Genomic DNA, 27,393 nt, shown 5'->3' with positions numbered 1-27,393 from the left:
CGGCGCGCAGCGCACACCTGCTGCCAACTCTGCGTTTAATATAGAAACTGCACCCGCGCTTGAAATTTCATACCGCGGTGTAACGAGAAAGCTTATGATATAAATCAAATCCAACCTCCTATGCTCGCTCGACCGTGCATCTTCCCTCCTCCTCCCTGGATCTATCCTCTCTTCGTGATGGCTTTTTCCAATTATTTTTCTTAAATTTTGGATCAACTTTCTCGAGTTTCCATTTCTTTCTTCCGATTGGATTTTTCCTGTCCAATATATATCGTTTCTTCAAAAAAAAGTCGTGCGATGAATTTTGAAAAATGATTCGCATGTTTGTACGATTATTTTGTTGTAATTGTTGTTTAAATTGGCGGTAAACGTGAAAAGATCGAAACGGAAAAATTGATATTTCGAGAAAATTCGTATTTATAAATTTAATCTGCAAATTGTGGATCTCTTGTTAATGGAATGAAAAAAAAAAAAATTCTCGTGAAAATTCGGGAAATTTAATATTTTCAAAATGCGTAAAAATGAGATTGGAGACGGAATCGGTGGGAAAATTTCTTGACTTTTCCGATTTTATCATCGAAAATTTTCGTATCGTGCGAAATGAGATTCGATGGAGAATTAATAAATAAAACTAAGCAAACTGATGTGAGTCAAGTACTAAAAATGGCGTGATAATAATCGTTTATTATAAATAACTATTAACACATTCTCCTGTCACGTACATCATTCTTATCTTGTTTCGTTTCGTTCATTGCTTAGGAATCCATGCAATAGTATACGTTACATTGGAGCATTTTATTCAGTTACTTCGGAATTACAAACATTTACTTGTAATGCGATTATTAATTATTCGTGTGACGATTATTTACAGAAAGAACGATCATCGGTACTGGTGATGCAATTCGACCAGTAATTTTACAACTAACCGTAATTATTCGCTGATAAGAGAACGGGACAATACTATACGAGCAGGAATCCAACGAGCGTGGCCGCGTTAAAAATTTTTTCGCGACGCATCTTTGGGATTGCTGCTTCCTCGATAATGCCATCGTCAGTTTTTTTGTTATTAATTATTAATTATATCAAATGCAAATGGTATTTCGGTTTATTATATTACCCGAATTATATAGTTTCTCCATATAGTTTGTTCCTTTTATCTATGAAGAATTACAGGACTTCGTAGTACCATCCTTTCTTCGTTTCGTTTTCGCTTTCGATCGATTCGATTCATGTTTGAAAAAAAAAAAAAAAAAAAAGAAGAAGAAGAAGAAAGAAAGGGAAGGAAAGGAAAGAAAGAAAACGATAGAGAAGAAGAAAACAAGAAAGAAGAAAGAAATGCTTGGAAGAGAAGAAATATCGTCACTCGAATGCAAATCTCAATTCTTTTAAAAGTGAAGGCTACTCGATAAAAAGTCTGGCCTTGTTGTTGGTATTCGATGAAATCGTGGAAAAAGGAATTCGATGTTGAAAAATATGCATTCACTTTTAAGCCGAACACGTCGTACTATTATTTCCCGTAAAAAATACAATGCGGACCGTAATCGATACAGGCACGATAAATATTAAATCACACTGCGCACACATATCAAGTGCTAACTGCATCATGCATTATGGAGCAATTTTCTGCACTGTTTTCTACTCATAAATCGAGAGCAATGCGATACTGAGCTAAACGGCTGAGACGATTTACTGTGAAAAGGAGGGGAGAAGATGGTGGTGGCGGTGGTGGTGGTGGTGGTGGTGGTAATGAGAAACGAAACTTTAAACGTTGCAACGGAAAAGCGATAACTTGGTTCGCGCAAAATTACAATATATAGACAGTACGTCCTATTCGTATTTGCGAGTGACTGTTTTAATATATCGATATATATATATACATATATATCTCGATATATACATGTATATCTCGTGTAGCCGTTCTTCCATAATGTTCGCGTCGTTGTTTTTATTATTTGTTTCGCCGTTATATTATATCAGTATCGCCTCGTTTGTTGGAATAAGTGTCGTTTAAAGTCAGTCGCATTGCTATTGGGAGATGGGAGAAGGAAGAGAAGGATAGGGAATTATCGGCTACATAAACGAGGAACACGTATAATAAATATCGAATAACAGAGTTGTTACTTATGATAATACGAAGTAGTAGAATGCAGCGTACATATAATATAGCAGTTGCCACAGAGAGTACCTACTACGTACGAGTTATTCACATTCATACCGAATTTTTAACCACTGACTATTTCTTGCGCTTTCTTTTTTTTTTCTTTTTTTTTTCTTTTTTTTTTCTTTTTTTTTTTTCTTTTTATCGATTCATCCTCGTCTCTTTCACTCGACCGCATTCACTCTTCGTATCCATTTTTCCTTAATCTGTTTACACGATTCATCTCCCGTTCGTCTCTCGCTCATTCTTCCTTTTTCTTACCAAATTTCTCTCGTTCATACATACCACATACATGCACGCATACGTTTATCATCCTCTTCCGTTTTTCGAATTATCCTCATTTTTATCGATATCGTCATGTGTTCAACGAAAGGATACAAGTAATCTTTCATTCATCTAACCATCCGTCAATCAACTGAAATTTTCCCACGTACTAGGATTTCCTTTCATTTCCGGTCAGTCCGTTATTTGTCCGTCATAACACAAACAATATAGACTTTTCAAAATGTCCAACAATGTCTATTAACATTCTTTAGCTATTCACACACTTTTGAAACCATCTTCTCCATCTCAACGTCTGTGTCGATGTCGTGGTGTACATGATTACTAGCACTTGCATTGCTCATGGAACCAACAGAGTTATTAATTGGCGTAGAAATTGTGCCAGTTGGAGGAACCGTCGATGCTGGTGGCGTATTTGGGGTGCCAGGAGTGCCGGACAATTCGATCGGTGAGCCTGGTGATGCGAGCGGTTCAACCAAATCCTCCAAGCCTTCGGGAGTTGGTAATTTACTCAATTCTTCCCTCAACAAACTATAATGTCTCTGAAATTATATTGAAATATAATTATTTTAAAAAAAGTCAATCAAACGTCAACAAATTATAATAATAATAGTAAATGTGTAAATTCATTAATTACTCTTAAAGCTAATGCATTCAGAGAGAGAGTACGGCCAAATCTTCTATCTGATCCATGTAATTCCATATCTCTTATCCATCTTTCTAATTGTGCAACAATTTCATGTCTCTTTATCCAAAAGTGAGTATGTATGACCTATGAAATAATCATCAAACGGAAATTACATTATTCAAAATATTTCGCACAATATGTAAACAATATTATAAACGTAATCAAATGTAATTACCTCTTTAAAACAAGGGCACGGATTGCGAATTTGATCAAGCATCGCCCATTTAGCAGTAGCTTGACAAATATTCGCGTTATACTCTTGACTAGATTGAGCTCCGCTCGTTGTACCTCGCGATCGTTCGTATCCTGGTTCGTTGAAATAAGGCTCTGATACTAAGATCAGCGATTGTATTGATACTAAGACCTGTTTCAATGTTAAAACAAAAACTTTTTACTTAACGTTTCAGAGTTTAAACAGAGTTTACCTGAGAGTTTTACCTGAAGGAAACTACTAGTGTGGGCATTCCATTTTTCTTCAGGGCGACCATGCCAGGTATTCAATACACTCAAGCAGACTTTTCCATCGTTGTACAGATTTGGATTAAATCGCACGGTATGACGACCAGTAGTTTCTAGATTTATTAACATCGGACTATTAGGATAATCCGGAGGAAAATATACGTCAAATTCGAAGCATCCGTTTGCGTATGGTGTTTCCGCTGGCCCTGTTATAAGTACCTGAAAAAAAAATATATATATATTTCGTGTGCAAAATCGATCGATATTTTTCTTATTTTATTTATTATTCGTTATTATTTATTTACAAATTACCTTCATTACGTCTAATCTATCAGCGTCGCATCTAACGAAAACGCTACTACTATATGACAAGGGTAACGCTGTAGAAAGTGTGACAGCTTCTTGCGCTAATCTCTTGACTCTGGTAGGGTGACTTCTTTCTCCAGCTGCCCTCATAGTGGATTCGAAATGATACGAGACAGCAAACTTGTATCCACCAGCTTCTGGATTTTCGGTAATCATTTCGTACGTATCTGCAATTACGTAATATAAAATAATATCATTTATGCTTATCAGATAATAAAAAAAAAGAAATATCTTATTTTCTTACCAAATTGTAAATTTTTCATAACTTCTATGTATCGTTGTTCGATAGAACGTAGAGGTAATTCTGGAGCCGTGGGGCTAGGGCCAGGTAATTCTTCTTCGATTCCTGATAATCTAGAAGTAGCATTTTGCACTATGGTAGCACTTTCTTGAATATCTGGAATCAACGTTGCTAAACCTTCGTCCTGTTCGGTATCATCGGGATACTTAAATAGCGTTTTCGATTTGTTAGTCCTAGTGCGATTAATCTTGTGAACGTACGTATCCACGCAAACCCTCATACTAGATAGGAGCGATACGACGGACGGTTCACTAGACTTTCCTCTAGGTAACAAGAGCGGAACTAATTGATTGGAAAGTGCCATAGCTCTGAGCAATTGCAGTACAGCGCGATACAAAGGAATGTGCCTCGCCATGTCTAACACTGAATCGTTTCTTAAATATGAAGACAAGGCTGGAAGTAAACACGATCTGGCTAGTAGATCGGGAAAAGACGCTGGCAGTTCTCTTTGCGTTTGTCCACCGGAACCAATATAACTTGCTAAAACTTGCAATAATACTGTAACATGCTCTTCCTCGGACCTCTGTCGCATCAATGCTTGCTCAACATTCCATGATTGTTGTGTAGAGCCGGTACCAAATCCCGTACCCTTCGCCCAATACAAATGTGAATTATCATCGCTACGTCCTGCTTCACCTTGGTTCCCAGTTATTTTTTGCTCCTGGTTGTCGTTCTGATTTGTTTGGTGGGTAAATACCGCCAAACAGTTCAACAATAAAAGCATAGCACCCACTTCAATAGTCGTTTTACGCAAAAGAAGACCATCATCGGTGGTCGCAGGTGTAGCGTCAAGTAATTGTTTTAAAACTTGGAATGGCAAAGTTGGTAGTAACGCAGCCAACGGCGATGTTAAAACGTCTCCACCTTCACCGTCGTCTGAGACGCCTAAAGCAAGACGTAACAAACACTGAGCTCGTTTTCGATCTCTTAATAATACTTCTGCGTAACCCGGAAGCCTAAGGAACAATCCAAAAGCAGCAAGAGAATGTGGCGGAACGTAAGCAGCTGGTGAAGATGCACACGGAGAAGAATTATTTCCACTTTCTTCTATAATTTCAATAGCATAATCGCTAATTCCTAGTTTCACCCATTCTTCGTGGCTAAATGTTTCTTCTGGTGAGGGTAACGGGACGGGTGGTGGTCTAGAATCTGGATAAACCAGCGGCAAATATCGTGCTAATACCGCTAAACCACCACCGGCACTAAAAACGCCTAATGAACTTTCTATACTTCTATAATTTAACAACTCGCTGTCATTTTGTTTCGATACATCCTCTGAAAGATAAAAAATAAAATATTCATAAATATTATTTTAATTGGAAATATCGTAATCGATATACCTTTACCTTTTGTATCTTTATTACGTTGGCGCAATATAAGATGCAAACAAGGTTCTGATAAAGATATTCCACTATCTTCGGCTATAGCTAACAATTGGGCAATGGTCAATTGTGGTGGTAAAGGAGTATTTGGACGTGATGAATGTATCAAATATTGTTGATTAGTAGAATTGGTAGAATTCTGTTGAACATTATTACTCGATGTTTTGCTTGTACTTGCTGCTCCGTCTACTAAATTTTAAATAGATAAATTTTATTGTATTTGCATCCCATATAATATAGTCGTATATATAATATAGACAATATAAATAACTTGCCAGAATTCCCACGTGATTTTCTTATAATAGGACCACGAGCTTGAGATCTATTAGATGCTTCTTTAGCTCTTTTGTCTTTTGCTGTATTTCCAGCAGCTACACTAAGAGTATCTACTATAAAGGCCATACCAGATTCCCAAAGTTCTCTAGAGCGATTATTGTTCGTTCCAGTTTCATTATTTTTATATGTATTTGGCAACAATAGAAAAAGCCAAGTACCTTTTAAAAATATTTCAAATTTAATTATAAATTTATTGTATATATGATTATTAATGAAAAAAAGAAATTTACCAGAGACTTGTTGTAATATATCTGCAACAGTTGATTGAGTAGACATATACAATAATTGATGATAATGACCAAGTGGATGAGCTGGATGTGGTGGCATGGACAACATACTATAATTGACTGCTGTATTTGAAACTTTCATAGGTGCATCGGAAGTTACGGATACTAATACTTTTTCACCTTCCAATAATAATTGTAAAATTAATCGCCTTGTGAAACCCGAAATTCCATGAAGATAGCGTATATCTATCCAATAAATATTTTATATAGTACATTAAATGAAAATAATATTAATTAAAGTATAATATGAAATAAAATAAATCGTCTTACTTGAAGTCGTTCGTTGTTGAGAAATGACATCTGTTAATAATTCGGCTAATAACTTTTGATTTTCGAGATGACACCAACAACATCTAGATAAAAATTTAATCATTGCACTTTCTAATGATGCATATGAAACACTTGTTTTGGAACATCTGTAAAATACAAAATTTCTATTATTCGTTATATATATATATATATAAATAACAAATCATTCATATAAAATTACCTCAAAGAGGATAAAGATGGATTTTCTACAGGTCGATTACTAAGAAGAGAAAGAAGAGGTAACCAAAATCCATATCCTTTTTTTCCAAGCCAATCACGCATTTTACCTTCCGAGCATACAAGTGTTAAAAATTCTAATACTATCGCTATACTTTCTGGCTCTGTCATACATAATCCACCTAAAAATAATTATTATAATTTTGTTTATAAAGATTATAAAAATCACAATTTTTTTTAAAAATACAGTTACCATAATAATTATTTGTATCCATGGAAATTTCACTTGCTTTATCATTATCCGTTAAACCCTCTAAAGTGTTATTCTGACAACTATCCATTGAGGACATCCTGCTTTGAGGTTGTTCTTGTCGTGTCTTTTCCAAATTACAAAAATCTATGTAAAAGTTTATCTTTTAGATTATCATATTATCTTATATATATATTATTGTAAAATAACTATTTCACAAGAAAATATCTTACCAGTAATTAACATTGTTAACGAAGCAGGAAGTCCAGAATCAATTAACTGTTCTATACCTGACGGAGATCGAGCGGCTGCAGCTACAGTAAGCAACTGTCCTTCTGTTAAATTTAATCGCTTACATTCTGATAATACATAACGATAATACCATTCTTCGCCGTTAAATTCGCTTTTTCTATCATCCGTTTGTCCTTCTCTTTCCTTGCGATCATCAGATATAGATGCAGAATGATCTGTAGCCTTATTGGGCACCAAAATTCGTACTCTTTGGAGAAGCACAGGAAACAATGTAGGTCTTACATAACAAAATGCACACAGAGCAGAATCAATCGCCTGTTTTAAAGCAGAACTCGTTCCCAAAATCAAAGTCCATTGATATAAAGCACTATTTTCAAATAATATAATTTATATTAAAGATATATATCAAAATTTTGTCAAATAAAAGAAATTATATAATATGTGCAGAATATGACTTACTTAAAAAGTTCATCTGTCAATAAAGCTTGCAAATCATAATTAAGATTTTGTTGTTGATGAGCTTCCCATATAATGGAAGATACACAATGAATATATACAGCAGGTGGATTAATAGCATTAGGACTATTACTGGGTCGAGAAATTCCATTTACTGCCGATGCATGAAGCCACGAAAGTACTGCTGTCATACGAGCTTCTGTACAAGAATCTTGAATTGAACATAATTGCTGAAGTAGTTCTACAACCAATTGAACAGTTGATGTTTCTTGAGTAGTTACAGCACCTGCAATTAAAAGTTAATGTTACTTTTCTAAAAAATTCGAAAAAATTTATTTCAAAAAAAAAGGAAAAAAATTGATTTTTAAGAAAAGCGATACCTTGAAAGAAAAAGGTAGACCTGTTGTTAAGTAAAAGACCAATGAGTCGAAGTCCAAGCTCTTGAGAATGTAAGCCTAATTGCAAAAGTACCCTTTCCAAATTGGGAGTAAAAAGAGATGGTGCTGGGAGTAACAGAAGATTACAACATGCCTCAACCAATCCTTCAACTGAAGCTGCAGAATTAAGCACTTTAACAGCAAGATTGCTGTTTAATGTGCTTACGGATAGGCATTGATGCAATAATCGCAACCAACCCAAGCTAGACATATATGTTACAAAAATTGTATTTTGACATATAAAACCATAAATTATTTCCATAAATACAACCAAAAATCTATATCAAAAGAATTACCTTGTCTTAGTAAGTTGTTCTTCGTCTATTGTATCATGATTCGTTTTTATTTCACCGAATGCTGTAGTACCTAATAACCTAATCTGACTTAAACTTATACTTCTCGAATCACGTGGCTTATATAATCGTACAAGTACAGATGTTGCCACTTCTGGTTGTGAGAGAGTGATACGTATAAATGTCAAGCCTGCCGTAGGCATTGGTGGACAAACAGGTGTTAAAGGACTATTACTTTCTCTTGAAACTTCTATAGCTACAGCCGATGGGCATGCTGAAAATAGCAATATATTATAAATTATTAAAATATAATACATTATTCGTATATTATTATTGATAATACATTTATATCTTACTAGCTAAAGATGTAAGATGTGGTTGCAATTCTACTTTTCTTAATAATATAGCACAAGGTAAAGTAATCGCAAGATCAACCCAAGCTTCATCAGGATAACAATGATATAACCACGCGGCTGTTCTTGCCCGTTTATGTGGTGTAGAATTTTGTATGAGAACATCTGCTGGTTGTGCAGCAGGATTAAACCAAGATATTATACCCAAAGGAGCAAAATTTAACAATCCATCTTCATAAGTCTCAAGTGTATTTATAGACTTTTTGCTACTCGAAGAAGATACTGGTAGTACATTAGGAACATTTGAAAGATGTTCCATTACCAATGCAATCACACCAGGTGAAACAGAGTTAGCATTGCCATTATTACTTGATTTTACTAAATTTTCACAAAGTACTTTTACTCCACCCATTGCTGTGAACATTGCCAGTGATACTTCATTATCTAAAACTCTTAAGATATACCAAAGAAGAGGCTCGGATAATTGCATAATACCCAATTGTCGATTTAACTCTCTTTGTTCACATGCTATAAAATAATATAATAAAAATAAAAATATTTATTAATTATTTATTATTTATTATTTAAAAATTAAAAAATTAAAAAGTTTTGTGAAAATAAAAATACTTACAGGACGAAAGATATTGGTAAAGTGGATTAAGAACCAAACTACGATTGCTTGCTTTTTTAGTAAGAGTAGTCAAAAGTTGGAATGTAGCATCTGGTATCGAAGCAGGATCACCAAGTTCAGTAGCTGTTCCTGCACCAGCACTTTCGCCTAAGAGCATAGCTAAAGATGAACCTGTACTATGACCTAAAGCTCCTAACAATCGCATCATGGTAGGTTCATGTTGCAAAACTGAAAATCATAATATTCCAATAGTAAATATTTCATTGAAATAAAATTGCTGTATTTTTATACATACCAGTATCTGCAACACATCGCATACGAGGTTTGTTAGATGCACATTGTTGTAAGCGAGATGAAGATTGTTGCTCTGCAACTTTACTTTCATCCGTTTGTGAAATATTTACTTTCATTTGAGTATCATTAATATCAGTATTTGTATCGAAATTTGTTTCAGAAAAATCTATTCTTATTGAACCATCAGAACGACATGCACAAGTCTATAAATATAAAAGATTGAAATATAACAGATTTTTAAAATATCTATTTCAAATATATAAAATATTATAAATAATATATACCTCTGGCAAAGGTGTTTGAATAAGTCGACATACTAATTTAATAAGTGCTACAACTAAAGTATCCCATGAAGTGGGATAATCTTGTCTGGTATGCCCACCGAATACACAAGCAAATAAACTCCCGAATCCACTGGATGAATTTGTTAAATCACCAGTTCCACCACATTGAGCACCAACTATCAAATAATAAACATAGACAAAAAACATTCATAATTCAATTATATAATATCACTTATAATTTTAATTTATGAAATTACCTTCAGAACCTCTAACATATGTAGAAACTAATACTCCGACGCATTCTGTTATACTCATTGCAGTTCCTAAATCTGTATTAGCAAAATTTAAATTCGTTAATGATGTTATAAGTTTATATTGTGCGTCTAAAGGCCCTCTTCTTGCAGAAAGTGCACCACCAGGTTGTACAAGTTGATATATCACCCATAATAAAAGTTCTTTTAATGCATTTCCTAAAGAACTATCAGGCATAATTACATCGCATCTCATCTTTAATCTAACTAGAAAATATTGTAGTGCTTGACAAACAGTAGGACCAGCCTAAAAATATATTGAAATATAAAATTATAGAACACTATAAACTTAATAATTAAAAAAATTAATAAAAATACCATTATATATTGTTTATCCATAGCATTAACATTTAATCCACTTCCGGAAAGTAAACGCAAAAGCATAGGACCCATATTACGTTCTTTTACAATACATCCGGCCATGCCACCCAAAAGACCATCTAACGGTTGACGACTATTTGCAGCCTCTGCAGGATTTGTTTGTAATGGTTGATTACTTGCCAAAGTTAAACATCGAAGAGCAAGACACCAAGCACGTAAAGAAACACCTGGATGCCTGTAAATTGATCTTATTATTATTTAAACTATTAATTGGAAAATTATTCTAATAAAAGAAAAATATAAAAACATTTTATATTTACCAACATAATGCAGATATAAGATTTGAAATAGCTGTTGAACTCAACGGTATAACAGGTGAAAGTGAAGGATCAAATTGATTTAAACAATTAGATTGTTCTGAAGAAGCATCTAAATTTAAAGTTAACCAAAGCTGAAGAATAAGTTCCAAATTTGTTCCCGCGCTCTGTTGTAAAATTATATGTAAAATTATATAAATTATATGTATGTATATATGTATGTATGTATGTATGTATGTATAATATATGTATGTATATATTATATATATATATTTATATATATTTATTATTATTATTGTTATTAATTATAATTTTTTAAGTCATTGGAAATTATATAAATATTTATTATTGTTTAATTGATATTACTTACCTGTAAATATAATTCTGTAAATATTTTGTCAAAACATCTCGTTAACATTAATAAACTCGAAGAAGTTGTGTCAGGTGAATTCCAAACATCTTGACTTCTCTCGTTCCAATTAGATTCTGTTTTTGGTGTTGATTGTTGAGGACATCGATTTGATTCTGATGGAACCTTTCATATAAAAATCAAAAATAAATTTTTATCTCGATTCAAAAATTCATTTTATCTTAATTGAAAGTAATAAATACAAAAATAAAAGTCATTAACTCACATGTATTGTGGTACTTATACTATAAGGTAAATTATACATGCTAAACATAGACAATATTCTTAATGATAATTCTATCCCCATTTCTACTCCATATTCTAATCTTGCATCCATTGCCAAAGAAATTCTATAAAAATTTATAAATAATTTAATTTTTACATAAATTATATATGTATATTTATATTTATTATATAATTATATTTATATGTATATATTATTTACCCAGATATGTCTACATTTTTAGGTAATGGATGTCCTTTCTTTAAGGTATTTCTACCACGTTCTAAAATATCATCTAAGAAATCTTCAAGTTCACTATCATCAGATTCCAAAAGAGAAGGTAAAAATCCATTTGACTTTGATGTTGAAGCAGTTGCAGATAACACCATTATACTACTATCTTGAGTATCCTCTTCTCCTTCACCTTCAGCAAATCCTTCATCATTACCAAGTGGAACAGCAGTATTACTTGTTTCAGCAGCACTTGCACTATATTCTTCTTCTGGTGTTCGACCTTTCTCCGTAACGAGAGGTATAAAATTCACTACTGAAGGGCCTTCAGCAGTAAAACATGTTTTTGGAGTTAATTTTCCGCCTATAATTAAATATTATAACGAATAATTAATAAAAATTGAAAGAAAAAATATATAAATAATATCACAATATGTGATAATATGTGAATCTCATACCTTCTAATAAATCCTGCAAAAGGCACGAAACTGCATGTGAAGACCAGGCCGCATCAGAGGTACCCGCCAATCTGACTAATTTTAGGAGCTGTTCTTCACTCATAAGTTCACACAAGCTAATTGCAGGACGTGTAGATATCACTAGCCTAGCGACTACCTATATGGTACACATTACAACAATTCAAGAAATTACTTCATAAAGCATAAAGCTTATTATTTATTAAAAATCATCAAATGTCTACAAGCTAATAATATTTTAATCATAAATTTTAATAGTAAGCATATATAAATCGTAAATTATAATACTTAATGCAAATAAAATATATACTAATTTTAAATTTTATATTTTGTTCAAAAATAAAGAAAAATAAAGAAAAATAAAGAAAAGAAATGAAATAAAAGTCGATAAATACATATAATAATCTTAAATCAAATTTACTTACTTTGCAAGCTAATAGGAACATATCCACATTAGCAGAATTATATAAAATAAGAGCAATAAGTCCACGTGCCACAGGCAGAACATGTTGATGTGATAAGTTAGATATATATTCAATATCCAAATCTGTTGCTTCTGATTTGCTAGAACTTATATGACATAATTAAATTGTCATAAAATATTAAAAATTAATTGTTGTGATATAAATTTTTATCACAAACCTCGTATTTGCTTGTGATTGTGAACTGCGCGAACTGTGTTGTGTATCATTCTTACGAATACCAAGGATATCTTTAAAGTGCTTGGCAGAATTTTGTTTTAACGTTTTTTTAAAGAACTGCTCATGCGATTTTAATGTAGCTTTCATTTTGCTGCATAATGAAGCAGTATGTGATGATAAATTAGTCCATCCCTTCAAAATTTATGTAATTTATTTATTTTTATATTTCATTTATTATAAGAATAAAATAAATATATTTTTCATACCTGTGATGATGTATGAAATGCTTTTTTTGCTTGCTCTAATTCTTGAAGTTGTTGCTTATGATGTAATTTCTGTAATTTCTTACGGTAACTACAAGCTGGAGAACGATTAGCGTTACCATATTTCCTTTGCATTGCAGATTCGCCTTGAATAAATTCCCAACGAGATAATAAACCTTTTAAAGGAATTTTTAAAATAAAATTCAAAATAATAATACTTCATATTAAAATTATTAAATATATAAAATATACATGTATATCCAATTAAAATTATAAATAATATATATATATATGTACCTTGTTCTCTATTTTTTTCACTATTCTCTTCCAAGCAAGTAGGTGGAATTGCTATAGTATCCAAACATACTGATAAAAAAAGCAATACCCAGCCTATAAGTGTTATATCTAAATGATTTATATCAGATGCTTGAGGATTTGATAATGGTGCTAATAATTTGCCTAATGTGCGAACCATGGCATCTATCACGGAAGATCTATTAACTCCAGCAATCAACGATTTACGTCCAAGAAGTGTCAGTAAAATAAATACTCTAAAAATTAAAAGGGAAATATTCGTTTTAATGAATAATATTTTCTACCTTTATTAAAGAATTAAAAATTATATCGTATATCGTACCTATCTTGTGGAAATATGTGCGTAGACGATGAAGAATAAAGATTAACTAAAACATTAGATAAGAAATTACCCCACCAAGGTTGATGACCAGCCATACGCGTTAAAAGAGCGACAGCTTGTAACTGTAAACGCGGAGCTGGTGTAACAACACAAATTGAATGAAAAAATTTTTCACAAACAGTTGGTGTAAAAACATCACATATTGATAACGGTATCTAAAAAAAGAAAAAAACAGATATAAAAATCTAAACAATTATAATAAAAATCATAATAAATAAAAATTAATAAACATACACTAGGTATTGGACCAATTTCATATACTGCAAATAAGAGAATATCGAGTAAAGTTTCTCCTAAAGCTCGCAATTTATCAGTAGGTGCATTAGTTAAAGACATTGTAGGTATAGTTTGAGAACCTTTCCATGATTCCAATCGTCTCCATACACCACGCACAACATTTAATTGATGTTGAAACATTATACATTCCTATAATATAAATATGTATTTTTTATATATAATTATTACATATAAAATTATATTTTATATTAATTTATTTTATTTACTTGATAAGTAGACAATATTTTTGCAGATGGTTGTTCTTTATTTTCATTAGGTATTTTACTAAAAGAAAGATAATGTTGCATATGCATAACATTAGTAGTTTCTGAACACAACAGTGGATCCAGTAGGCTTTTTAATTTTTCAGTAGCTAGGCTAAATCTACGGCACAAATTAAAAATTAATTAATAATTAAAAATAAATTAATAAAAATATTAAAAAATATTAAAATATAAATGTATACATTAAATATAATAAATAAAACTTATATTTTCGAATAAACATGTTGTTAATACCTGCACTGTACATCTTCTGCAAGAGCTGACAAAATATTACATTGTGTATCAATAGTAGCTTGTATATTAGAATCAAAAGTGTTGTCACAAGTTGATAAACTACTATTTAATTCCGCATAATCTTCTCCAGGTAAAACCATCATGTGTCCATAGAAAATTCCTAATGGAATTTTACACATAGTAGGAGACATTCCATAGCGACCTATGATTATAATCTAAAAATAACAGTTTTTTATTATCATATAAATAGATAAATAAATATAGTTAAATAAAATAAATAAATTTTATTATAATTTATTATAAGAAGTATTATTATTATAAATACCTTTAGATATCTACAAACTGGTGGTGGCTGAAGATCACATACAACTAAAGATCTATTTCCAATATCACCAGCAACAATAAGTCGTGTACCATCAACTTCTTCTTTTTTTGTCCATATATCTATAGATAATGATGCTAAATCACTGCAGCAAGGAATAATCAAATCCGTAAGCAATACAGGTGATCCAAAATCGAGAATAACAAAACGACGTGCACCAGAATGCATTCTATCAACTACCAATGCCTGCTGAGGTGGCCAACACAATAATCTTGCCCATGGAAATGTAACTTCTTTTCGCTGTAATATTAAATAGCATATATAATCTTCTAATAGTACATATTTTAGCAATTATTAAGTATCTATTTCATTTCTATTTTGTTATGTAATAAATTATAGTCATTCAAACAAATACATGAAGATGCATAAATTATTTTATTCTATAATACATTAAGATTAAATATTTCTAAGAATTAGAAATTTGGATAATCAGTCCTTTTTCTATTATTGTATATTTTCTATAACTATATACATATTGAATATAATTCATTTATATTTTTCAATAATAATTTCAAAACAGAAATAATTTTTCTATAAATTTATTTCTAAAACTGTTACCCAAAATTTCAAAAGTGTAACTATACATCACATATATATATATATATATATATTATATTTATATATATAATATTAGAAGCATTAAATAGGAATAAAATCTACATATTCCATTTACATAAACGAATCTATTGTGATATATGAAATAAAATTGAGAAAATGATATTATACTTGCAAAATTAAATCATGGAAGTAGATCTAGGCAATTTCATATCATTAAAATTTATTCGTGCGTTGAATTCAAAATAAATCATTCAATATAAAATCTATGTAACTAGATGTTCTTATTACATTTATATTTTATAAATCTCGTGGATAATTTAAATGGTAAGATGTATAATATGAGAAAATAATATCAATGTAATATTGATTTTGAATATATAGTATCCTAAAGCTGTCATGCAATTTGCAATTTATGTATCTAGCTTTGTGCAAAATCAATGAAATTACATAAACTCAATTATAAAAACAGCATATTAATAAAGCTAAAAATTTATGATAATGACAAGAAATTATCAAATTGAGAAACAGAAAGAAAAAAGTGCAATTTCTCATCTATATAATCTACCTTTTTAGAATTGCTGTCTTCAATTTTGTTTACAGTAGTATTGATATTTTGTACGGACGACTTTTCTTTTGTTACAGTAGAACTTAATATACGTGAAGTAGGCATATCATTTTGTGTATTATGCCATGTCTGATTGTTGATAGGCATATCATTAGCTTCATCACAGTCTGATTGATCATCAGGTGTGAATATCAGTTGTGGAGCTGGCTTCTTTAACATTCTTCCTGTACATAGACTAAGTAGATCGCTTAACATAGGTGTTGGCTTAGCCTGAATATCTGCTCCTAGCGATCCAGCATCCAAGTTCTATAATGTACAATGATTTCTATTTGGATTATATTTCCTCTACTTGAAAAAACATCTATACCATTTATGTTTTTACATTCAACGCTAAATAATTGTAATAATGTCAACTGTCCTAATTAAAAAACGGAAATTGTTGAACTGCCTGTTCTATTTTACCATGATGTTTTGTTGTTTGTTTTACCGATATGATATTATAATGATATTATAACAATATTATAACATTTATATCAAATTTAAAATAGTAGCATGCTCCATGAAATCGTTAGATTTAGAGTATAGAAAAAGGAAAACAGAAAGGATTTAAGAACTGTTTGTAAAAAAAAATAATTTTGGAATAACTTACATAAGTATGATGAATGGTTTTGATATCAGGTACACCGTTGTTGTTTGTAGCTGTACTATCATAAAGAGGAGCTCCAATATTATTTGTATTCATACATGGATCAATCTTTTCCATTTTGGTACCATCAGAAGCAGCAAGACAAGTAAAATGAAGGGGTTCAACCTGGATGTTTACAATTTTTATCCATTTTTATAATATCCAAAATTTTTTTTTATTTTCCTATATTTATTTTGTTATGATTTCATAATATTAATAAATTACCTCTAAAAGTCCCTTCATATTGTGATTAGCACATAAAGCCTTCAATTTGCTAGACACCACAAGTTCACTAGTTGGATGTGTAGGCAGTGTAAGTAGGTCCCTCAAATCAATAGCATCCTGAGAATACATAGAACTTGATGAAGCAGTTGACGGTCCCGTCTGTTCATTAGCTACTGCTGACACATATGTAGGTGGTATTGGACTATATTTAGGAGGCATCGGCGATTCCAAGTCGAATAATTCGGTCTCAAATGGAGAATTATATAGACCAAATCTATAAAAAATTGAAAACTCTTTTTTTTATTAATGTTATATTAACAACTTGTATTAAGATAAATTATAATCATAAATTAAATTATACCTTGTTGCTAGTAATAAATGATATGGATTTACACGATTTGATATTTCAGCAGCTATTTGTTGTATTAGAGAAATACATTGTTGAGCAATACTGTGATTTCTATCTCGTAACAAAGTTCTATTAATTAATAATTGTAACCAACGCAATGAACCAGCCCATTCAACCTCTACTATCGAGGGTAATAATGTTACTAAAACAGATACTAAAGCTTCATCAAAAGATTGAGATGGAGGATCTTCCAAATTGTAAAAACCACTGAAAATAGTTTATAATATTATAGAATAAAATATATTTCATTCAAATATATATCATTTAATCAAATATTATTAACTTACATATTACAAAGCATAATTAATTTTATACACTTGTGCGCTATACTTCGACCAGCATGCAAAAGACAAGTTCTTAATAAATTAGATAATCGTGCTTGTACCAAACGAATTGTTTCCAATTGAAAAGCTTTTATTTCAGTATTATTTTGATAGTTACGCAACCTCGTTAATCTAATAGAAGCTATCCATACAAGAATATCTAATGCAAGTGATTGTACAATGGGAGACCTATAATATTTAAATATATTATAATAGATATACATATATATTTTGCATAAAAAATAATATAATAAATATTGATATAATAAAATTATAATTTAATAATTTTTAATTTTTATAAAATATTCTTACTTTTCAGGTGTCTCCAAACAAGCTACATTTAATAAATTTTCAAAACAATTTTTAGATTCTAACATGGCGCATCGTTGCGCTCTTTCATTTGGTATATTAGTAGGATACACCGTTCGAACGGTAATTGATACCTCATAAATACAATCACAACCTTAAATAAGTATTGAAAAAAAAATGAATTAAATTATGTGAAATGTAAATTATATATAATAATATTGAATTTAAAATCGTATTTACCGATGTAACCATCTAATTTCTTACTACTTGCACCTTCTACGAATCGACGTACTTCAACTATTCTTAATTTTTTCGATGTAGGAGGTTTGTTGTCTGATGAATTTGTTTTTGATTTTGTTGTTGTCTAAAAATAACAAAATAATATTTATCATATATATTATATTTAACTACTTCGAAATATATTCTGACTAAATACTCACGTTATCTTTTGTAGGATCAATTAGAGCCTTAATATGAACAAGAAGCGTTCTGGCTTTAGATCGAAATAATTTTGGACTAGTTAATGTAACACAACCAGCACGCCAAGATAAATCTAAACTTCGATGTAGATCAATCGGTCCACATAAAATTTCCGTATTATGTTGCCTTTGAAATTCTTCTGTGATCACAGGATTTTCTCCCTTTTGCTCATTACTTATATTAAAATCTATTCTTTCATCCACAGGAGTTAACAAAGGCTCATGATGACCAATTCTTTTGATATTTTGTTTTAGTAAAGTAATTTGAATCGAAGGTAGTTCTTGACAAACTGAATGCAAACTATATCGTACATCTACATGGCCAATATGTCCTGCTGCACTTCGAGGAAGAGTTAATTCAAATATATGTTCATCCCAAGTATTTCTATATTTTATAAAAGAAATAAGCTTTCATAAATTAAGTAGAACAAAATATCATACATAATATATATAATATATATAATAATATATCATAAAATTATATTTTCTAAAGTATTCATACATACCGTTCATTATGTAAACGCCATGTTCTTGTATGATGCTGACCTTCTGATTGATGAAAATGTTGAGGATGACGACGTTGTCTTTGAGCTTGCATCATTTCATTCCAACAAGGAGGAACAGTAGCACCATATGCAGGAGAATGATGATCAAACCGTGTCAATTCATATAAAGCACATAAATCCGAATGTGAGAAATTTAATTTGTGCGCAATTAACTGATCTCTATAAAAATATATATATTAAATATATTAACTTTTAAAATATTATTTTAAATGTCTTATTTATTTTATTATTTTAATTTTATTTTTAATCTTACTGAAAATTAGATGATGTTGATGTGCTAGGAATTATAGTTTTATTACTATTTTCTTCATTTGTCATCATATTAATATCCTCAATATCCTCCTTATCTTCTATAGAATCTTCTTCATCTGTAGTAATAAAAAAATGAAGTGCACCATCGCTTGTACATGCACACAATCTTTCTAAACCTGAAAAAATCAAATTGTGCAAATATGAGAAATATTAATAAAAAAATAAATAAATATCAAAACTTACTATTACAATAGGCTGCAGAAACAAACTTTTTCCCTTCTATTCTTGCCTCAGTAATAGTTTTCAATGAATTTAAATTTAATACTCTGATAACACCATCTCTGCATATTAGAGCTACTTGTCCTACAGGTTCTGATACATTTGAATTAGTAGTAGAACTTGTACTAAAATTTTCACCAGATAATGTACATTTATTTTTCTCTTGAAGAGGTAAAAACACATGTTCAACAGGAGCTTCATCTGCAGATAACTCTCGTTTTGCTACTGGTTCAGAAAATATCTTTACTACTTGTCCCGAAAAATCCAAAGCATATACAAGTAGTATAGTATTTATATTATTTATGTCATCATGTATTTTACCATTTATTAGTCTATCAGATTGTGTATCATTATGGTCCCAATACACATAACCTTTCTGTGGGAAAAATTCACTATCTTCATCAATATCCATTTGATTATTATTTGAAATTAACGAATCTGTGTTATCTGTTGTAGGACACATAGCAACATATAAATGTCTTCCATCTTTAGATGATTCAATATGTGTAATTTTAACAAAATCAGGAGCTTCAATAGATAAAGTCTTTACAACAATTGGTTCAGTCTTTGTTATTTTCATGATATCCAAACTTTTTTTGTTGGCTGTTGTTAAATCAGATGTTGATGCAAAATGTTCTGGACCATTAATAGGATTAAAATTGGCATCAAATGAACTTGATGTTGGAGGTACTGTGATACCAATTGGATTTGAATAGATCCCATTGGAAGATGATGCAGTAAGGGCAGATGTTGGAAAAATACCATCAAAATGTGGACCAACTACATCAGAATCTACATCTTCTATTACTGGAACTTCATAAAAAAATTTACCAACCAAGAATTCTTGATATAAATTTTCTTGACGTTCTCCATTTGAGCTAGCACTAGTGCCTGTTCCAGATAATGTTTTTTTAGCCTTAGACTCCTTAGTATTATCTTCTTTAATTTGTTGTGTTGTTGCAGTTTTGTGGTGAAAGTCATAAAATACTAAATAGTGCAATCTTGATGGTGTGTATTTATCACCTGCTACTTTCATTATATCTAAAGTATCACTGGCAGCACTATTTACACTGTTCATTGCACGAACAAGAGATGATGATGAAGCTAAATCTGTTGAAGCAGCCCACACATTTTCTAAAGTCCTTAATTGCGATGGATTACTAACTGTCACAGTAACAGCACACACTACACATGGCCTGATTTTAGAGTCCGATGTCTCTACAGGTAAAAGCGTAGAACCAGATGTTTTTGTTTCACTGTTTTGAGACTTGGGAGATCCTACTATAGACAATGCTGTGACCTGTACTTTATGAGAACCTGGATGCTTATAATCAGAAAGAGGATCTGTTTCGGAATTAAGTGTCCTTAAATATGATGACAAATTTCTTGTAGAACCAAATTGAATAGAGTCCTTATTATTTATTTCTTGATCTATAGGAGCTACATAAAATGATACCTCCCTCTGTGAGAAATACATGACATGAAAATATTTTTATGAAAAATATTAATTAACATATATTAATATATATTACCTTTAATTGATTTGTTACATTCCAAACATTAATGAAACCACTGCTAGAAGCTGTAGCTACAAGACCACTGACATTTGTAGTGCTAATCACATCTACAGTATCACCAACCTCGCGTGCAGGAGCAGTAGCAAGGATGACAGACAAAGGAACATTTTGCGTATATTCTCCTTTAACAAATGGACATGCTGGAGAATGGCGTTCGTGTTCTGACCAAGGTTCATCTGTTGGTTCCCAACAAACTAAACAAACATTGCATGTAAAACACATTATTCTATCATCACCTGTTGCATTTGGTTGATGATAGAAACCAGCTTGAGCCATTTGATCTGGTAAAGCCCACCTAAAAAACAACATATATATATGTATATAATACATTTATTAATTATTCCAATAAAAAATAAAAAATAAAAAATTAAATATTATACTTGTAATTCATGTGTGGCCATTTTGAAAAAGTATCTCGGCGAGTAGCTTCACTAAACATTAATGCTTTATCAGCAGGATCTCCTTCTAATGGCAGACCTGGCAATAGGCCATTTAGTCGTTCATTAATGGCAGAAGCAATTGGCAATGCTGGAATATATCGGCTTAATCTTTTCAATTCTGTTACCAATCCTGAGCACACAAGTTTCAAAGAACTATGTGGTAATTCCAAACATACCGTATTCCACTGTTATGATGAAAATAAATTATATTATTATCATATAAATTTTAAATCATTTAATAACTTAAAATATAATATTTATATTTACCTTTTGAGCTTTAATTCCCTTTTTTTGATTTGCTTCTATTACAAAAGTTTTACTTATTAATTCTTCCTTCACTTCCTGCACATGATCTATACCTGGTAACTCTACACATCGTAGACACTGATATAACAAAGTAGCTTCAGAAAACAATAATTCTAATTTTATAATATCTTCACTTCTTGAAACAGGTGTTTGTAAAAGTGTGTCTAAAAAGAGTACTCCATTATAATCACTGCGTATTCCAATTCCTCTTCCATCAGTATATAATATTTTATCTACACCATTTGATAAATATATCCCTTGAAGTTTTCCATTTAATTTTCCTAAAATATATTATTGTATAATCATTACTGTATAATCATACATTAATTTATTAAATTATAAGTTAAAAAAATATAGTTTTTTTTAATAAATTCATTTAATAAATTCAATAAATTTAATAAATTCATTTTAAAAATATGAAAATAATATAAATGAAATAATATAATAAAAATATAAAAAGTTATATACCATTAAAAAATAAATAATAATAATTATCTTATAAAATTTACATTTTTAAAAATTATTATTCATTATAATTATAAAAATCGATAATTCTTATAAAATGTACTTAATAACAAATAGCAAAATTAATTTTTCAAGAACAACATAATTGAAAATTAAACAACAGTAAAATCATCAAATGATTGTAAAAATTTGATAACATATTAAAAAATAACAAATCAATCATGAAAATCATTTAATAATAACAACTGATTACTTCATTAAAGTAATTAGAATTAGAAAAACTTTAGTCACGCCTGACGTTTTGTACATGTATACGACCTTGACCATGAGGTATGATTAAACATTACAAATAAATTATCTAAACGATTTACAATAAAATGATTTGTTATCAATATTAAATACTTCTTTATAAAGAATAAATAAATAAAAATGCTTACCAGATAAAGAACTTTTTTGCAAAATTACTCCTGAGTTGACATCAAATACATATACTTGCGCACTGCCAGTGGTAATTAGTAACACATTTAGATTAGCATGATAGATTATACTTTTACATTCAATATCCACATTTAAGTAACCGTCTTCCTTTAATAACCACGGATCATCATCAGCCATTTTGCTCATATAGATTACAATTCTCAAAAAATTTGCCTAATGCGCGAACATCACAAAAAACATGGCGTACTTATCACCGCCATCTTTGAATAGAACGTCAGCAAATCGTTATGAAGTTGGTTAATAACTGCCAAACGATTAATGCATTAACGATATATCGATACCATATCTTTCGATTATCGAAAGTTACTTACATTTTCGAACAACATTACATATAAATACATTTAGAAAATACAGACATAGAATATAATAAAAATTAATAAAGTGTTTTATATTATTTGAATTATGCATTATAAAATTCATTTGTTTAATTATTAAGCAAATATAAAACAAATATTATTATGCATGTTATCTAATTTCTATTGTTTACTTCCATAATAATCATTTAAAAGATTATTAATAAGTGATTAATGACATAAAATTTTTATCAGTGGGAAATCTATATAAAATATTAAATAGAATAAATTTATGTTTTAACAAGGAAGGAAAAATTACATAATGCCATATGATATACTTAAATCTTACTATCTCTTACTTTTATTAATAATATATAATAAATTTTTTGAATATAATATTTTAAAGTGCCCTAAGTACTTTGGATTTTTTAACTTCCTCTAATTCTTCACGGAATTTCATATAATTTTCTTTCCTTTGCTTCATAAATTTTACATGTTCTTCTGGATCTAATGTACGTACAATTTGAATGCCACATGTTCGAGCTATACCAACAATCATTTCACAAATCTGTGGTAAACTTAATAATGCTAAAGGTGGGTCTTCTGCCTTAACACAAGCAATTTCATATAGATGTTTAAATGTTATTTTTCCTGCTATTTCACCTAAAGAGTATAATTTACATAATAAATATTTGTAAACTTATCTTATAATATTTAATTTACCTTTTATTGCTCTTCCTTTTAGAATTCCAGCTGCTTGTTTCAAAAAAAATGTTACTGGTGGTTTATGAATTACTAAAGAATAAGTTCCATCAGATTTTACTTTGATACGACATGGTAAAGGTATACCTTCCTTAATATTTTCAGTTCTTCTATTAAAATCTTTACAAAAATTTGCAACATTAATATTTCTCTGAAAATAATATTTAAATAAAAATTAAATAAAAAATTAATAAATATAATTATTAAATATAATATAAAATAATATATATTCTTAATAAAACTAAAAACAATTGCATTATTTACTATAGTTTTTATAACAAAAACAATTTATCATCTTATTAAATTAATAAAAAAAGATTTTTTAACCTGTCCAAGTTGTGAACCTAAAGGTGGTTTAGCATTTGCCATTCCTGCAGGAATAATTACTCGCAAAGGAGTACGATGTTCTACTTTTTTCACTACTTTTTTCAATGCATTTCCTTTTTTAATTATCTTACTAGACATTTTTATAAAGTTTTATCATATAATTTTAAATCTAAAATTTACTTGAAACAACTTTATAAACATAAATAAAGCAATATAATATATAAAATAGTATATAGTTAATTTATCAGGTTTACCAAGTTTAAAAAAAAACTTTACTATAAATGTAGTATAAATATGAATGTGATGAATTTATGTCAAAGATAAATAAATATTAAATAATTAAGAAATATATTGAATTAATTAGATGTAATTATCATAATAATTATCATAATTCTTTTTTAAAAGAGAGTTAAATAATAATACAATCGAAATGGGTAAACGTCAGCATCAGAAAGATAAAATGTAAGTTCTTAATTTTTGTTATTAGATTTATGAGGTTATAATACAAAATTTTTTATTTTCTAATATAATTTTTTATATTTATTATTTTTGTAGGTATTTAACATACACGGAATGGACAACATTATATGGTGGAAAAAAATCTGGAAGTTCTGAAGCAACTGAAGATACAACATTTCGTCGTTTACCTTATAATCATTGCTGTTTGACTTTACAGCCTTTTGAACATCCTTATTGTGATCCACAAGGAAACATCTTTGAATTAGAAGCAATATTAGAATATATAAAAAAGTATAAACATAATCCTGTTACAGGAAAACCATTAGATCCAAAAACTTTAATAAAACTTAATTTTCATATAAATTCGGAAGGGCAATATCATTGTCCAGTACTTTTTAAATTATTTACTAAACATTCTCATATTATAGCAATTAAGACAACTGGAAATGTGTTTTCATATGAGGTAAAAATTAAATTTAAAAATATTTATTCATAATAATTTAATTTAATTTTTTTTTAGGCAATAGAACAATTGAATATAAAGACACGTAATTGGAAAGATTTAATAAATGATCAACCTTTTACACGAAAAGACATTATTGTAATACAAGATCCAAATAATGCCATAAAATTTAATTTATCTACATTTCATCATATAAAAAATAATATTAAACTTGAAGATGAAGGTAATATTTTATATGAAAATATAGATTTTAATTTGTGATTTTAATAATGGGAATTTTATATATATATAAATATTATAAACAAGCATTATTACAGAAATCATAAAGGAACGTAATAATCCAAATGCAAAATTAAAAACTGTGTCTATGGAAACTAAAGAAATATTAGCTGAATTAGATAGAAATTATAAACAAACTGAAACTAAACAAGAAATCTCTAAACCAAAAGCAGATAAATTTAATGCGGTTTGTGTATTAACATTAATTTTTTTTTATTTTACATTATATTAACATTAATGTTTTAATGTTATTAATATATTTATTTTTTTTTTTTTATAATTTTAAAAAAAAATTTGAAATGTAGGCACACTATTCTACTGGTGCAGTTGCTGCTGGTTTTACATCAACAGTAATGCCAACAGAAACTACACATCAAGCAGCAGTTATTGCAGAAGATTTAGTACGATATGAAAGGATTAAAAAAAAAGGTAAGCAATAGCATCTATATAAATTTATATTTCATTTATTCATATAACATTTTTTTCTAGGATATGTAAGATTAGTTATGAATTTTGGTGCTTTAAATTTAGAACTTCATTGTGACCTTGTTCCAAAAACTTGTGAAAATTTTATAAAACATTGTCAGAATGGTTATTATGATGGAACAAAATTTCATAGATCTATACGAAATTTCATGGTAAATATATAAATATATTAGGTTGAGAATTTATAATAAGAATAATAAAAATTTAAAAACAATTTAATTTAGATACAAGGAGGTGATCCTACAAATACTGGTAATGGAGGAACATCAATTTGGAGTAAAACATTTGAAGATGAATTTAAGCCAAATTTAATTCATCAAGGAAGAGGAATTTTATCAATGGCAAATTCTGGACCAAATACAAATGGATCGCAATTGTACAAACATTTTTTACTTTTTTTCTGTTACATGTTTATATATATTTACATATATTTATAATCATGATTTCATTAAGATCTAATATATTTTGTTTTATATAATTACAGTTTTATTACATTTCGATCATGTAGACATTTAGATCGAAAACATACTGTTTTTGGAAAAATAGTAGGTGGATTAGAAACATTAAATGCCATTGAAAAAGTTGAAGTGGATAACAAAGATAGACCAATAGAAGATATAATAATTCAAAAAGCTCAAGTATTTGTTGATCCATTTCAAGAAGCAGATGAACAATTAGCTACTGAACGTGCTGCTGAAATTGAACGATTGGCTCAAGAAGCTGCAAAAAATAAATCAAATAATAAAATGGAAAAAAATGATGTGTTAAAAATATATCGATCGGGTGTAGGAAAATACATAAAACCAAATAAGGAAGAAGACAAGTACAGTCATATTATACATGTATTATGAAATTTATATTAATAGATTTCTAAAATATTAATTATTACATTTACTTGTAGGATAGAGAAAGAGGAAATAACTATACCATCTACAATTAAAAAGAAAAAGACAATGACAAACTCATTTGGTGATTTTTCATCTTGGTAATTATTAAATTATTTAAAAAAAAAATGTACAAATAAAAATTATCTGAAGCTTTATATTTCAAATATCAATATATTTAATTATATAAATTTATATCATAAATATAAATTATTTTTATATTTTATGTAGAAACGAATTATCGTTTATGCATTTTATTATTTTTATTGTAATTTATCAAAAGAAATAACAATATATAAATAAATGTATTATAACAAATAAAAAATAAATAAAAAATAAAACAAATATTTTTTTCATTAATATTACAAATAGTAAATTAGATAAATATTAGATAAAAATAAAATAAATAAAAATTAAATATAAATATAATAATATAAATATATT

At 29.3% G+C, this 27,393-nt stretch overlaps 3 protein-coding genes across 5 annotated transcripts; 1 reads left to right on the top strand and 2 right to left on the bottom strand.

Moving 5' to 3' along the window:
* Window positions 1-664: 664 nt before the first annotated feature.
* Bruce (BIR repeat containing ubiquitin-conjugating enzyme) lies at window positions 665-23,240 on the bottom strand. Of its 3 annotated transcripts, none has more exons than XM_031918460.2 (51): window positions 22,936-23,240; window positions 21,995-22,314; window positions 21,668-21,912; window positions 21,243-21,582; window positions 19,675-21,172; window positions 19,433-19,607; window positions 19,120-19,338; window positions 18,575-18,998; window positions 18,375-18,498; window positions 18,138-18,288; window positions 17,790-18,014; window positions 17,455-17,709; window positions 17,094-17,367; window positions 16,833-16,994; window positions 16,184-16,489; window positions 15,004-15,300; window positions 14,679-14,893; window positions 14,388-14,544; window positions 14,119-14,310; window positions 13,825-14,039; window positions 13,485-13,738; window positions 13,191-13,363; window positions 12,926-13,116; window positions 12,709-12,853; window positions 12,266-12,422; window positions 11,799-12,171; window positions 11,580-11,703; window positions 11,315-11,479; window positions 10,948-11,111; window positions 10,625-10,862; window positions 10,253-10,553; window positions 9,996-10,171; window positions 9,713-9,914; window positions 9,418-9,645; window positions 8,790-9,314; window positions 8,437-8,707; window positions 8,084-8,343; window positions 7,707-7,989; window positions 7,229-7,614; window positions 6,999-7,142; window positions 6,750-6,927; window positions 6,530-6,675; window positions 6,203-6,445; window positions 5,912-6,130; window positions 5,601-5,825; window positions 4,198-5,529; window positions 3,900-4,120; window positions 3,567-3,806; window positions 3,304-3,492; window positions 3,078-3,212; window positions 665-2,982 (listed from the first exon to the last, which is right to left on the bottom strand). In XM_031918460.2, the coding sequence occupies exons 1-51, from the start codon at window positions 23,120-23,122 to the stop codon at window positions 2,695-2,697; spliced, it is 14,157 nt and encodes a 4,718-aa protein (XP_031774320.2). In that variant the 5' UTR covers window positions 23,123-23,240; the 3' UTR covers window positions 665-2,694. The 3 variants fall into 3 exon arrangements, with proteins under 3 accessions (XP_031774320.2, XP_086761233.1, XP_086761234.1); XM_086905107.1 differs by having other exon boundaries at window positions 5,601-5,822; XM_086905108.1 differs by lacking the exon at window positions 16,184-16,489.
* A 382-nt stretch (window positions 23,241-23,622) lies between these two features.
* On the bottom strand, window positions 23,623-24,711 carry mRpL11 (mitochondrial ribosomal protein L11). The gene is made up of 3 exons (XM_003696563.4): window positions 24,379-24,711; window positions 24,013-24,202; window positions 23,623-23,952 (listed from the first exon to the last, which is right to left on the bottom strand). The coding sequence occupies exons 1-3, from the start codon at window positions 24,514-24,516 to the stop codon at window positions 23,690-23,692; spliced, it is 591 nt and encodes a 196-aa protein (XP_003696611.3). The 5' UTR covers window positions 24,517-24,711; the 3' UTR covers window positions 23,623-23,689.
* LOC100866083 (RING-type E3 ubiquitin-protein ligase PPIL2) lies at window positions 24,404-27,294 on the top strand. Its single transcript, XM_003696562.4, has 9 exons — window positions 24,404-24,840; window positions 24,934-25,300; window positions 25,358-25,523; window positions 25,618-25,766; window positions 25,885-26,008; window positions 26,069-26,217; window positions 26,290-26,441; window positions 26,550-26,888; window positions 26,967-27,294. Exons 1-9 carry the CDS (start codon window positions 24,809-24,811, stop codon window positions 27,052-27,054), a joined length of 1,566 nt encoding a protein of 521 aa, XP_003696610.1. The 5' UTR covers window positions 24,404-24,808; the 3' UTR covers window positions 27,055-27,294.
* The last annotated feature ends 99 nt before the right edge of the window (window positions 27,295-27,393 follow it).

This window comes from Apis florea, unplaced genomic scaffold (assembly GCF_048593485.1).
Source record: "Apis florea isolate Af1SG1 unplaced genomic scaffold, ASM4859348v1 contig_2350_pilon, whole genome shotgun sequence".
Taxonomy (NCBI): domain Eukaryota; kingdom Metazoa; phylum Arthropoda; class Insecta; order Hymenoptera; family Apidae; genus Apis; species Apis florea.
This window is presented reverse-complemented; position numbering and strand designations above follow the sequence as displayed.

What these genes read in the sequence shown, in the direction of transcription:
- Bruce (XM_031918460.2), bottom strand. Translation starts at nt 23,122, where the DNA reads ATGAGCAAAATGGCTGATGATGATCCGTGGTTATTAAAGGAAGACGGT. An exon ending in AAATTGGTCCAATACCTAGT is followed by an intron (nt 14,040 to 14,118) that starts GTATGTTTATTA and finishes TTCTTTTTTTAG; the next exon opens with ATACCGTTATCAATATGTGA. An exon ending in TTGACAGATGAACTTTTTAA is followed by an intron (nt 7,615 to 7,706) that starts GTAAGTCATATT and finishes ATTTGAAAATAG; the next exon opens with TGCTTTATATCAATGGACTT.
- LOC100866083 (XM_003696562.4), top strand. Translation starts at nt 24,809, where the DNA reads ATGGGTAAACGTCAGCATCAGAAAGATAAAAT. An exon ending in TGAAAGGATTAAAAAAAAAG is followed by an intron (nt 26,009 to 26,068) that starts GTAAGCAATAGC and finishes ATTTTTTTCTAG; the next exon opens with GATATGTAAGATTAGTTATG. An exon ending in GATCTATACGAAATTTCATG is followed by an intron (nt 26,218 to 26,289) that starts GTAAATATATAA and finishes AATTTAATTTAG; the next exon opens with ATACAAGGAGGTGATCCTAC.
- mRpL11 (XM_003696563.4), bottom strand. Translation starts at nt 24,516, where the DNA reads ATGTCTAGTAAGATAATTAAAAAAGGAAATGCATTGAAAAAAGTAGTG. An exon ending in TAGGTTCACAACTTGGACAG is followed by an intron (nt 24,203 to 24,378) that starts GTTAAAAAATCT and finishes TATTATTTTCAG; the next exon opens with AGAAATATTAATGTTGCAAA. An exon ending in AAAAGGAAGAGCAATAAAAG is followed by an intron (nt 23,953 to 24,012) that starts GTAAATTAAATA and finishes TATACTCTTTAG; the next exon opens with GTGAAATAGCAGGAAAAATA.